A 12,123-nucleotide genomic window follows, 5' to 3' on the forward strand; every position below is an offset into this window, starting at 1 on the left:
TAAGGACCCATGATTATGAATATTTAGATTAAGAGCTCTTCCCTACTGGACTACAGTTGCATATAAAAACAAAGTGATAACAGACCAAGAAAAAGTCAAAAGCGGGTGTTTTAAGAATGTATGATATCACCAAAAATAATGAAAATAATATTTTATAAAGGTCAACTATAATTCATATAATGCACCTGTTGCTAGTAGAAAGTTTATGCTCTTTACAAAACTTCAGAAGATATACCACAGCATTTGTATTAGTAATGAGTTCTTTGTTGAAGCTTATGAAAATTAGAACCTTTATAAATATCAGCTAAACCAAAAATACAATTTACATTTCCTCTAGCCAAGGGAAATTTATGAAAGTTATTCCCATGTTTTTCAGGAACTACCTCAATCTGTACTTCTAATAGATGGATTCATTAAATACATTATGAGTTCCCACACATTTATGGAGTTTGTTAAATGATTATAAAATGAAAATTTGAAAGTGTGATAGGCATGTGTATAATCATGCATGTCTTCATATATTAAATCACACACACACACACACACACACACACACACACACACACACACATGCATACCATTATTGGTTGAGTATTTTCCACAAACCATGAGTCCAGGCAGAGGGAAAAGCAGCTTGACTGTGATGGATAAGGAAAGTATGTATTGGTAAAGGGACTGGTTTTCTGAGGCTCCAAAGGAGGGGGACACCAGTTCCCAACCAGAACTGTTGGGGTCTGATGCAGGGTGTTCTGGTGCAGCCAATGGGAGAGTTCATCTTAGCAAGGAAGACGGGCAGGGCCCTGAGAGGAAATGCCCACTATATTTGCACACCTCCCTGGGTCTGGAAACTCACTGTTCACACCAAACTCAGAAGTCATCTACAAGTGTTTCCCAGATGTAGGAAAACTTAGCTTCAAAGAAAATAAAGCAGATAATTAAAACAGCAACTGTTAACTCTAAAAATATAAAGATGTGTGTAAGAAAAGGTAATCATAGAGCATCACTTGGCTCATTTGTACACAATATTTACATAGTCACAAGGAAAACACGGAGAATGGATTTTGAGGAAAAAAGAAAGCATGAGATACTTATCTAGGGAGGATAAAGTGGGGGATGTAGTATGTGTGAGTTAAGTCTTACCTACCACAATAGGAAGTCAGTAGATAATACCTAAAATTGATGAAGCAGGATGTGTTATATAAAAATACAGAGAGAAGAAAGTTAAGAGTTGACAGTATGACAAGAGAAATGGAGAGATGACCAGTACTTCATTTTGTATAAAATTTTTGTACAAAATTATATATACATATATGTGCTTTTTTTGTTTATATATGCACATAATATCATGATATAATTTTTTAAATGTTCTTTAAAAGAAGCCTTTTCTAAACCTTTCCATCCTACTACCTTGAGCCCCCTCTGTACTAACTGTATATCATAGATTCCAAATATCTGCCCCCCTTCCCAGACTGGAAGAACTGTCTTATTCCTTGCTGTATCCCTGAAGCCAAGCTCAGTGTCTAGTGGTTCTCAACCTTCCTAATGCTGCGACCCTTTAATACAGTTCATGTTTATGGTGACCCCCAACCATAAAATTATTTTCGTTGCTACTTCATAACTGTAATTTTGCTACTGTTATGAATCATAATGTAAATATCTGATATGCAGAATGTATTTTCATTGTTACAAATTGAACATAATTAAAGCATAGTGATTATTCACAAAAACAATATGTAATTATATATTCAATATGTGTTTTCCAATGGTCTTAGGCGACCCCTGAAAGGGTAGTTCGACCCCTAAAGAGTTGTGCCAAGGGGTCGCGAGCCACAGGTTGAGAACCGCTGGGACTCTAGCACGGTGATGGCGAACCTTTTGAGCTCCGCGTGTCAGCATTTTGAAAAACCCTAACTTAACTCTGGTGCCGTGTCACATATAGAAAATTTTTGATATTTGCAACAATAGTAAAACAAAGACTTATATTTTTGATATTTATTTTATATATTTAAATGCCATTTAACAAAGAAAAATCAACCAAAAAAATGAGTTCGTGTGTCACCTCTGATATGCGTCTCATAGGTTCGCCATCACTGCTCTAGCACCTGATAAGTGTTTAGCACCTGTGGGAAAGGGTGGATGAATGCAATTTCTGATGGGACAGACCAGATGAATGATTGGAATTGGGCATAATGTTAATTTAAGTCTTTTAGGAATAAGGACCAACAATGATAATATTGCTAATGTAATAATAATTTTAATAATTACTACTGCATATTTGGAAACCCGAAGACCTTCATCCCTATAACCTGTATGTTACCAAGGCATGGTGTTTCACCTGTGGCATGCCTATGGATTTGTCCCTTACATTCCACTTCTATGCTAACCTTCTTAAGCAGACCCTCCTCTTTAAGCTTAAGTGACTGACAGAAACTAGTCTTTCTGTGCCTCTGTCTGCCTTCACTCTACCTCAGCCTTCCCCCATAACCCCTGTATCACTGCAAAACAGCTCTGCATAATCGTTAGTGCAAACTTCCCAATATTCTTCTTTGTCATATTTTGCTTTTGTCATAACACTTTACCCTCTGGAATCCAAGGTTCTCTTCCTGATCTTCCAGCTCCTCCAGAACCTGGCCTCACTGGCCCATCCCACATTATTTCCCACACCTCCCCAGAGCTCACCATCCTCATTATTACATCACACTCAGCCCTACCTCCGACCTATTATTACTCCAGACTCCCTTTCCCCAAAAAGACCAGAGCATACCCATGGCCTGAGAACGTAATTTTTTTTGAGATATTTACAAAAAAAATCATTTTCATTTATTTAATCAATAATTTGTTCCAATCTCTTCTACTTTTCTACTCTGGAAACAACCTCTCCATATTAAAATTATTCCTAAATAGAATTTGCCTTAAGAAATAACATTTTATTTTCTTTATCAATGAATATAGCTTTTGATTTTATGGATTAATAAAATGAACCTATGTAAATTGTGCTTCTGAACAAATAATGGAAGAGGCTGCTATTTTAAAAGCAGCATAATTATAAATACTGCTTTTGTTTTAATTTCAAAAATTATTTTTCCTGCTTTTATTCTGCAGTCTTAATTTCTTACTAAATGATTATTTTCTCCTTTTATTTAACTCAGTCAGATCACTTAAAGCAGCGGTTCTCAACTGTGGGTTGCGACCCCTTTGGGGGTCGAACGACCCTTTCACAGGGGTCACCTAAGACCATTGGAAAACACATATTGAATATATAATTACATATTGTTTTTGTGATTAATCACTATGCTTTATGTTCAATTTGTAACCATGAAAATACATTTTGCATATTAGATATTTACATTATAATTCATAACAGTAGCAAAATTACAGTTATGAAGTAGCAACGAAAATAATTTTATGGTTGGAGGTCACCACAACATGAGGAACTGTATTAAAGGGTCGCGGCATTAGGAAGGTTGAGAACCACTGACTTAAAGAATTAATTTGATGAAGTATTAAGAGATCTAATTGTTTAATAGGCAAAAATTAGCCCCTACCAAGAGCACTTTAAAAACTGGCATATACCAGGCATAATTACAAATTCTTTAAAAGAACCTATTTCAATACAATAGCTTAATTAGTTATTAGTAGACAGCCCTGGCCACATTTTAAACCCAGCTTTTAATTTCACCCATGCTTTTTTTTTTTTAAGCAAATGTAAGTGGCTGGCTAATTGGGCTCAAATTAGTCCCCTTGAAGGAGCAATTGGCTCCTTATCCCTGATTTTCAAGATTTAAGTGGTCTAATGCACCAGCAGTTAGCTTCCCACTGGCATCCTGCCTACAAATCCAGAGTTCTTTCCCAGAATTGTCAAAGCCTTGTCTCACAATGGGCAATCTGTAGTCAGAGGACCAGTGGATACTTTAGATTATGTTCATTTCTTGGGAGAAATCACGGCAGTTCTTCAGAAAATTGAAGCCAAAACAGAGATATACTTACCTAAAGGGTAAAATTGGTATGGGACTGGTTGATCCAGATAATTGCCTCAACTCTCTGGGCTTTTCCAAGATGGCCTGTTCATTTATATGATTATAGAAAGTACTTATTTTTCCCCTTTATTTTAGTGGTGCAACCTATGCATTGACTTGGTGGCATTTACCAGTGAAATATTCAAGGGAGCAGTTTTCCAGTCATTGGATGGAATTATTGTCTCAGCTAACTGTAAGCTGCGGAAGATCTTCACTTTAAAATCCAAGCCTCAAGACACTGCTGATAAAGATGGTATGTTCAAATTGCTATCAAGATTTTTAAATTCTCCAATATGCTTTTAACATTACACATGTCTTTGGAGAGTATAAGTCCATGGTAGCGGTTTTTAAATTTTATTTTATTGTGGAAAGAATACTTAACATGAGATCTATCCTTTTAATAAATTTTAAGTATACAGTATGTAATTGTTGACTGTGGGTGCAATGTTGTACAGCAAACCTGTAGAGCTTATTCATCTCCCCTGAAACTCTATGCCCATTGATTAATAACTCCCAACTTCCCCCTTCCCCCAACCCTGGTAACTCTTTGATTCCATGACTTTGACTATTTTAGATACGTCATATAAGTAGAATTATATAGTAACTGTTTCTCTGTAATTGGTTTATTTCACTTAGCATAAGTTTTCATGGTTCATCCATGTTGTAGCATATGGCATTCTTTACTTTGGATCACATGTTTATTTTTACTGTAGCTGAATGTTACAAAGATATATTTTTTATTTTTGTGGTTATATTTTTTTATTTAAGGTTGTACCTACCATCTGAATTAGTCATGGATTTTAGTTGTAAGCAACAGAATTCTCTCTAGGTAGCTGAAAAAGAAAAAGAATTTATTTTAAAAAAATTACCTGGTTCATAGAATCTCAAGGAGATCCAGAGAGTCAGGTTTAGACACTACAGCCAAGTACACACCCAGCCCCTGCCAGAAGACTGTTCCAAGGATGACCCCAATAGCTACTGCCACTGGGCAAGAACATAATTCACACCATAATGCTGGGCTCTAGGTTCTAAAATTCCTATTACTACTGCTCCTAAAAATTGGCTATCTTCTTCCCTGCCACTCTCACTCACCAAAGCAGATTTCTTCTTCATGTTTCTCTGCTGAACAAAGACTGACATGGCTGTATCTGGTTTGTAGAGCTGAGGTCACATCCCACAAGAATGAGCTGGCAAAGCAAATGTCTGAGTCCTGACTAGAGAGAGAGGACTTACGTAGCAGCCACCAAATTAGGAAGGTTTAAAAGATATTGGACATCCAAAATGCTCTACACGTGTCCACTATACTATCTTATAACTGTGTTTACATTTTTCAAAGTCATTTGGAAGAAATTATATTAACATATTAATTTTCTAATGATCATGTCAAAATAGAAAGATGGTTAAATTATTCCTCATAATATTTCTAGAGGGACTGGAAATATATTCATTCATTATTTTTCTGTGATTGATGAATATACTCCAGAGGTAACTGAGCCATCTAGAATTCATAAAGCAGCACAAACTCTCCTCCTAAGTTAGTCTTACACAACTGAAAATATTGAGAGAATACTGATGCTTCCTCTTGATTTTCATCTGGGGTTATTTTTAACAAAATCAATTATTCTATAAACCCAGGAAACAGGGCTGCACATAAGATGCCAAAGGTGACTTCTTAGAAGTGTATATGTAGACTTTACTAGTAGACTTGGGCTCCATCCGAATGAGTGTCTGAGAAATCCTGTTTTTTTTCACTCTGTGGAGCAGGACACTGTGCCCATAAATTTTATTTGATAATAAAACACAGCATTGACAGCAGCTCCCCAGTGAAATCACAGCCAAGAAGTATGGCCACTCATCTTATGCACCACTTAAAATCTATATGAAAAAGTAAAAGGTTTCATTTTTTAAAAAATAGCACACACCTAATATGAAACCTCAAAATTTATAGAAATACATGTACATTCTACATCAGATCATAAGAGGTCAATCATAATTTGATTAATATTTTTTTCTTTATTGGTTAAGGTATTACAAATGTGTCCTTATACCCTCAATGTCCCCCCCAACCTCCAGTCCTGCCCTCACCCTCACCCCCTGTATTTTTTTAAATAAATGTCAGGAAAAAATTGAATCAAAACTTGTCAGATTAAATACATATTTTTATCTAACTGACCCTTCCTCCAGGCCACTAAAATTAATATAAGAATAAAATAAGTCCCTAACCGGTTTGACTCAGTGGATAGAGCATCAGACTGCAGACTAAAGGGTCCTGAGTTCAAGTCCAGACAAGGGCGTATGCCTGGATTGTGGGCTCGAGGCCCAGTAGGGGGTATGCAGGAGGCAGTGATCAATGAGTCTCTCTCATCATTGATATCTCTCTCTCTCTCTCTCTCTCTCTCTCTCTCTCTCTCTCTCTCTCTCTCTCTCCCTCCCCCCCCTTCCTCTCTGAAATCAATAAAAAAATATATTTTTTAAAAAGAATAAAATAGGTATAAGCTCACCAGGATGAATAGGAGGTAACAACAGAAAAGAGATGTTCATAAATCTTGTGAGATTGAGCACTGACAACTGACTTAGAAGAGCAGAGAAAGCTGACACTTTGGGGTTTACAGAGGTTTGCCAAAGAAATTCATAACGTAGAACCTCAGAGGAGCTCAGGAATTGGCAATCCTTGATACTGCCAAAGGCAGGGGGGAAAGGTTGTGCCTAGAATTCTACATGGAGATTGGTTAAAATTCTACATAGGTTGCTATAGGACCCCAGGTCTCCTCTGCATCTCCAAATAACCAGGCAACAGAGATTTATTGTCGGGAAACTAAACCAGTAAGTTTTTGAACACAGGTAGATTAGGATCATTGTAGGCAAACACCAAAACTAATAGGAAGAAATAGGTAAGTTAGAAAATAGGTATATGTTTTTCTCAGAGTTAAGAAAAGATACTGCATCTATAAAATGAGAATAATCTGTTCCTGCTTTATTTCCATAAATATTTTATTCAAGTTTATTATATTTTTATTATAACTTTTATATGCATATAGAAATATTCACAAGTCAAGTGTTCAGCTTGAGGAATTACCACAAAGTGAATACATTTTTGAAACTACCACTCAGATTTAAAAAATATAGCACTACAAGCATCCTAGAAGCCCTGCTCTTCTCCCCTCCCAATAATCACCCTCCTTCTTCTCCCAGAGGTAACTCTATCATAACTTCTCACATCAAAGATTAATTTCAACTTTATATAAATGGAATCATGTAATACATATTCTTTCATGTATACATCCTTTCTGAAAACATTGTGTTCGTGAGATTCATCTGTGTTGCTGCTGATTTTCAGTGCTGTATAGTATTCCATTGTGGAGTATAGCACAATTAATTCATTTTATGCTATTTCAAATAATGCTGCTGTAATCATTCTACATTTCTCTTGGGGGATCTGTGTGTGTGTTTCTTTGGGTATTTTTTGAGGAGCTAAATGGATATATACTTCAGCGTTCTATTTTTTCTTATTATTTTCGTATTGATTTTTTTTAGAGTGTGAGAGGAATGAAGGGGGAGAGAGGAAATATCTATGTGCCCTGACCTGGAATCGAACTGGCAATCCCTTGGCACATGGGACAATGCCCAACCAACTGCGCCACACTGGCCAGGATCATACTTCAGCATTATTAATTTTAGTTATGTTTTTTGAGTCTAGAATGTTATTAGATTATTTTTATAGTTTCCATTCCTCAGCTGAAATTTTCTCTGTTCTCATCTAATTTCTTAAATATATTAACCAAAATTATTTTAAAGGCCCCTGGTTCATAATTTCAGTATCTGGCTCTCCTGTAGATCTGTTTCTGTTGCCTGTTTTTCTCTTGGTCTTATCTCTTGGTATATATATTTGGTAAATTTTAAGTAAATACTGGACAGAAGCAGATATTATGAGACTCTTACTGTATTGTCCTCCTCTAGAGATATAGAACCAAAAAATATAAAATAAAAAAGAAGCCCAAATGGCTAAAAATAAGATGGAAATGTTTAAAATATTAGAAGTTAGTCCAAGAGGTCGACCATCAGAGCAATAAGATTCTAAGATGAGAGACTAAAGGAAACAGAACAGATGAAATATAAGATTTCCCAAAATTGAAGGCCAGGTGTTCTCAAATTGACTTAGCTCATTAAAACAAAAAAGACTTATCATTGTGTAATTTGAGAGCAGGAGGTAAAAAGAGAATATCTTTTAAACTTCTAGAATTGTTTAAAATTTACGTTACATACAAAGTATTAGGAATAAGAATGATGTATGATATCTGACTTCATACAGTAACATTATATGATAGAAGACCTTGGAACTATACCTTCAATTGTCTAAAGAAAAATGATATTCAGCTTAGAATTCTGTACCCATTCAGTTTATCAATTAAATGAGTACAGAAAAAAGATATTTGCAGATATGCAAGATTTCAAAAATTTATTTATTTATATGCCTTCTCAGAAAAGATCTGGAAGATACTCTCCAGAAAAATTAAGAAGTTAATTAAGAAAAAGGCATATATGAGACCCAAGAAACAGAGGATTTCATGCAGGAAAAAAGCAAAGGGAATTTCTGTAGTTATGGTTAAAGGAATTCAAAGGATGACACACATGTGCAGTACATCCAGAGAATAGTCAGTCCAGATTTTAGCAGAAAAATTGAGGTTTTAGAAGGAAAGTCTCCAGGAAAAGTATGTATCTGATAGAATATGATGTGTTTGAACCTGGAAAATAAAATCACACAACTGAAAATATCGAGGAATACTGATGCTGCTGTGATTTTACAGTGCTAGTGAGGGGTCTGGGAAGGATTACTGTTACGAATGTAGAAACTCGATGACAAAGCAGTGATCAACTCCAAGGAAAACAAAACGCCATACAGTGAAAGAGAAGGAATCATAGTCTGTCGTGTGGCTCAGTCTATTAAACTTTTTCTTTAATAGGCTTTATTTTTTTTTGAGAAGTTCTAGATTCACAGCAAAATTGCATGGCAAGTGCGGAGAGTTTCAATATGCTCCTTTTGCCCACACATCCACAATCACCTGAACTATGACCACCCATACCAAAGTGGTGTCTTTGTTACAGTTGTTGAGCATACATTAACACATCATTATCACCTGAAGCCCATAGTTTACATCAGAACTTTAAGTGAGTGATTACATGTATGCACCCCTATCATATCATTCAGAATACTTTCACTGCCCTGAAAGCCTTCTGTGTTCTTCCTGTTCATCCCTGCCTCCCAGCTACTGTCCGGCAACCATGGATCTTTTCACTGTCTCCATAGTTCTGCCTTTTTCAGAATGTCACGTATTTGGGACCATGCATCATGTAGCCTTCAGGTCGACTTCTTTCACTTGGTAATATGCATTTAAGATTCCTGCATGTTTGTTGTTGTTTTTTTGGCTTTATAGCTTGTTTTATTTTAGCACTGAATAATAACCACCCCCATTGTCTGGATGCACCACAGTTTATTTATCCAGTCATTTACTGAAGGACATATTGCCTGCTTCCAAGTTTTGGCAACTAAGAATGAAGCTGCTATAAATATTCTTGTGCAGATTTTTGTGTGGACATAAAATTTCAACTCATTTGGGTAATTACCGAATAACACAGTTGCCGGTTTGTATGGTAAGAGTATGTTTAGTTCCATAAGAAACTGCCAAAGTGTCTTCCAAAGTGGCTGTACCATTTTGCATTCCCAGCAGCATTGAATGAGAATTTCTGTTGCTCCATATCCTTGCCTGCATTTGGTATTGTCAGTGTTTTGGGTTTTTTCATTCTAATAGGTGTGTATTAGCACAGCTTTTTTACATAATCCTAATAATGTAAAACACTAATAGCATCCCAAAATTAAGAAAAAATCATATTGGGAGGATGTGGCAAAGGAAGGTGGGGTGCTAAATCTTTTTTCCAAAATAGGAAGTCAGAGATATTATCTAAAATTGTTAACTGCAGAAATGTTAGTATAAGGCTACTATTTATAGAGGCCCTGCACACGAAATTCATGCACAGGTATGGTCCCTAGGCCTGGCCTGCGATCAGGGCCATCTTCCCCAGCTGCCTGCAGCCAGCCCCGCCCCCTGCCACCACCCATCCCTGGTTCCCCATACACCATCGCCATCGGGTGATCAGTGCCTAACAGTGGGGGAGAAGGGACTGAGAGGTGGGCTGTTCCCGCCCGCTGGCCAGCCCCGCCCCCACCGCAGGTGGCCATCAGGTGATTGGAGCCTGCCTGCGGGGGGGAAAGGGATCAAGAGGTGGTCAGTGCGCCTCATAGTGATTGGTCCAGCAGTCGTTCTGGTCATTCTGCCGTTAAGATCAATTTGCATATTACCCTTTTATTATATAGGATATAGAAGTAAATGCCAGAAGATTTAGAAGAGATAGCCTGGGGTGGGTTGGGAGCCAGGTGGAGGGGAGCAAAGGGCATGTGTTATATGACATCATGAGTGGATCTAATGTGTCAGAAGAACAGGGAGTTCAGTAGGGTTCATGACAGGGGTGAGAGGTATGAAGTAATATATTGTTGCATCACTAGGCTACAGATTTGGGGTGACAAAGATGAAGGGCAAAGTTCCTGCCCTCAGAGTTCACTGTGGAATTATAGACACTAGAAAAGTTAATACTACAAAAGTTCATTCTGAGGACAATTAGATAAAAGAGGGCAAAGGATAACATAGTATGGGGTACAGTGAGTGTCCCTGGTCAGAAAAAACTAGAATCACTGATGTCTTGCATTAACAGACTCAATGAGCAGAGAAGAGTCTTAGAGGTCATCTAATCCAAGGTCTTAATTACACATGGGAGCAGAAGTGATAACAGTGTTGATGATGATGCTGTTGGTGGTGGTGGTGGTGGTGGTGGTGGCAGCAGTGGCTGTTGTAAGCGCGTAATATATTTGGACTTAATTAAATGCTCACAACAACCGTGTGGGGCGGTTGTTACTATTACCCTCATTTTACAATAGGGAAGCTAAGGTATAGAGAAGTCAGATAATGTGCCCAAAGTCACACAGCTATAGAAGTAATAGAAGCAGGATTTGAACATTGGCAGTAGAACTTGAGTTTATGCTCCTAATTATACAGTGTACTGCCTCTCATGGGAGGATAGGAGGAAGAGGAAATTTAAAAAGGAAAGATACAAGAGATGTCATGAAATAAGAATGCCAGGATGTGGTGACCAGCTGTGTTTATGATGTCTATATTACAATTAATAATGGATATCTCTTTGTCTTTCTGTCTGAAGGAAGAGTCTTTTTCTTCTGCAGAGACAGATTAGTTAGTCATAGTGTTGAGACTTTTACAACAGGGAGATTTTTTACTTGTTTCTTGCATTCCATTCTGGGATTCAATAAGTAAATATTGTATTAAATGCTTGTTTGAGCTCAGTACTGTGTTTTCCTTTGGTTTATTTAAACTTCTACCATTTAAAAAAATATTTATTGTTGAAAGTATTACATATGTCCCATTTTTCCCCCCATAAACTTCTACCATTTTAAACTAACTCAAGCTTGAAAGTGCTGCCTAATCCTTTGTTGTTCTGTTTATATAGTGAATATAATGGAAAGTGAATTACTGGAACCTTAAAATAGCAATTAACTAATTTTTCACTTTCCCGGAGGAATGACTTATGCTGGACAAGTATTACAGCAGCTGATTTAACTTAGTTTATTACTTTTATGGTTCCTGAGGGGCATGGAGTGGCATTTTTAGGTATTTGCATGACTGAATTATTGACTAACTTGCATTGTTCTGCATTTAAAAACAAAACAAAACAGAATATGTGTAGATAGATAAGAGAAAGAGGAGAGAAAAGAGAAGTCAGGAAAGAGCAAGTGATTGTCCATTAAGCATAGATGTATGCTATGCAATAATGACTTTACAGGTCTCCTAACTCCCCAATTCAATATTCTTTCTGAAGTATCAGTACTGGGAAGTTTGTGTTCTGTGTTTAGAGATGCAAGAAGAGAATGATTAAAAGTATAATTTCATTCTGAGAGACCCTTGAGGGAATGGGTTGGGTCTCCATATTTTTATCTCTTCCACATGACCTGACACCAGTAACCTGTCATAAATGTTTGATGAAT

At 36.8% G+C, this 12,123-nt stretch overlaps 1 protein-coding gene across 9 annotated transcripts in view; it reads left to right on the forward strand.

Moving 5' to 3' along the window:
* Positions 1-12,123, forward strand: part of CFAP20DC (CFAP20 domain containing) — a 219,565-nt gene that overhangs the window by 98,404 nt on the left and 109,038 nt on the right. For all 9 annotated transcript variants that reach the window (XM_059663097.1, XM_059663098.1, XM_059663100.1 and 6 more), the window contains one exon: positions 4,113-4,269. In XM_059663097.1, coding sequence (XP_059519080.1) covers positions 4,113-4,269 — 157 coding nt within the window. The remainder of the gene's footprint in view (positions 1-4,112; positions 4,270-12,123) is intronic.

This window comes from Myotis daubentonii, chromosome 14 (genome assembly GCF_963259705.1).
Source record: "Myotis daubentonii chromosome 14, mMyoDau2.1, whole genome shotgun sequence".
Lineage (NCBI taxonomy): Eukaryota > Metazoa > Chordata > Mammalia > Chiroptera > Vespertilionidae > Myotis > Myotis daubentonii.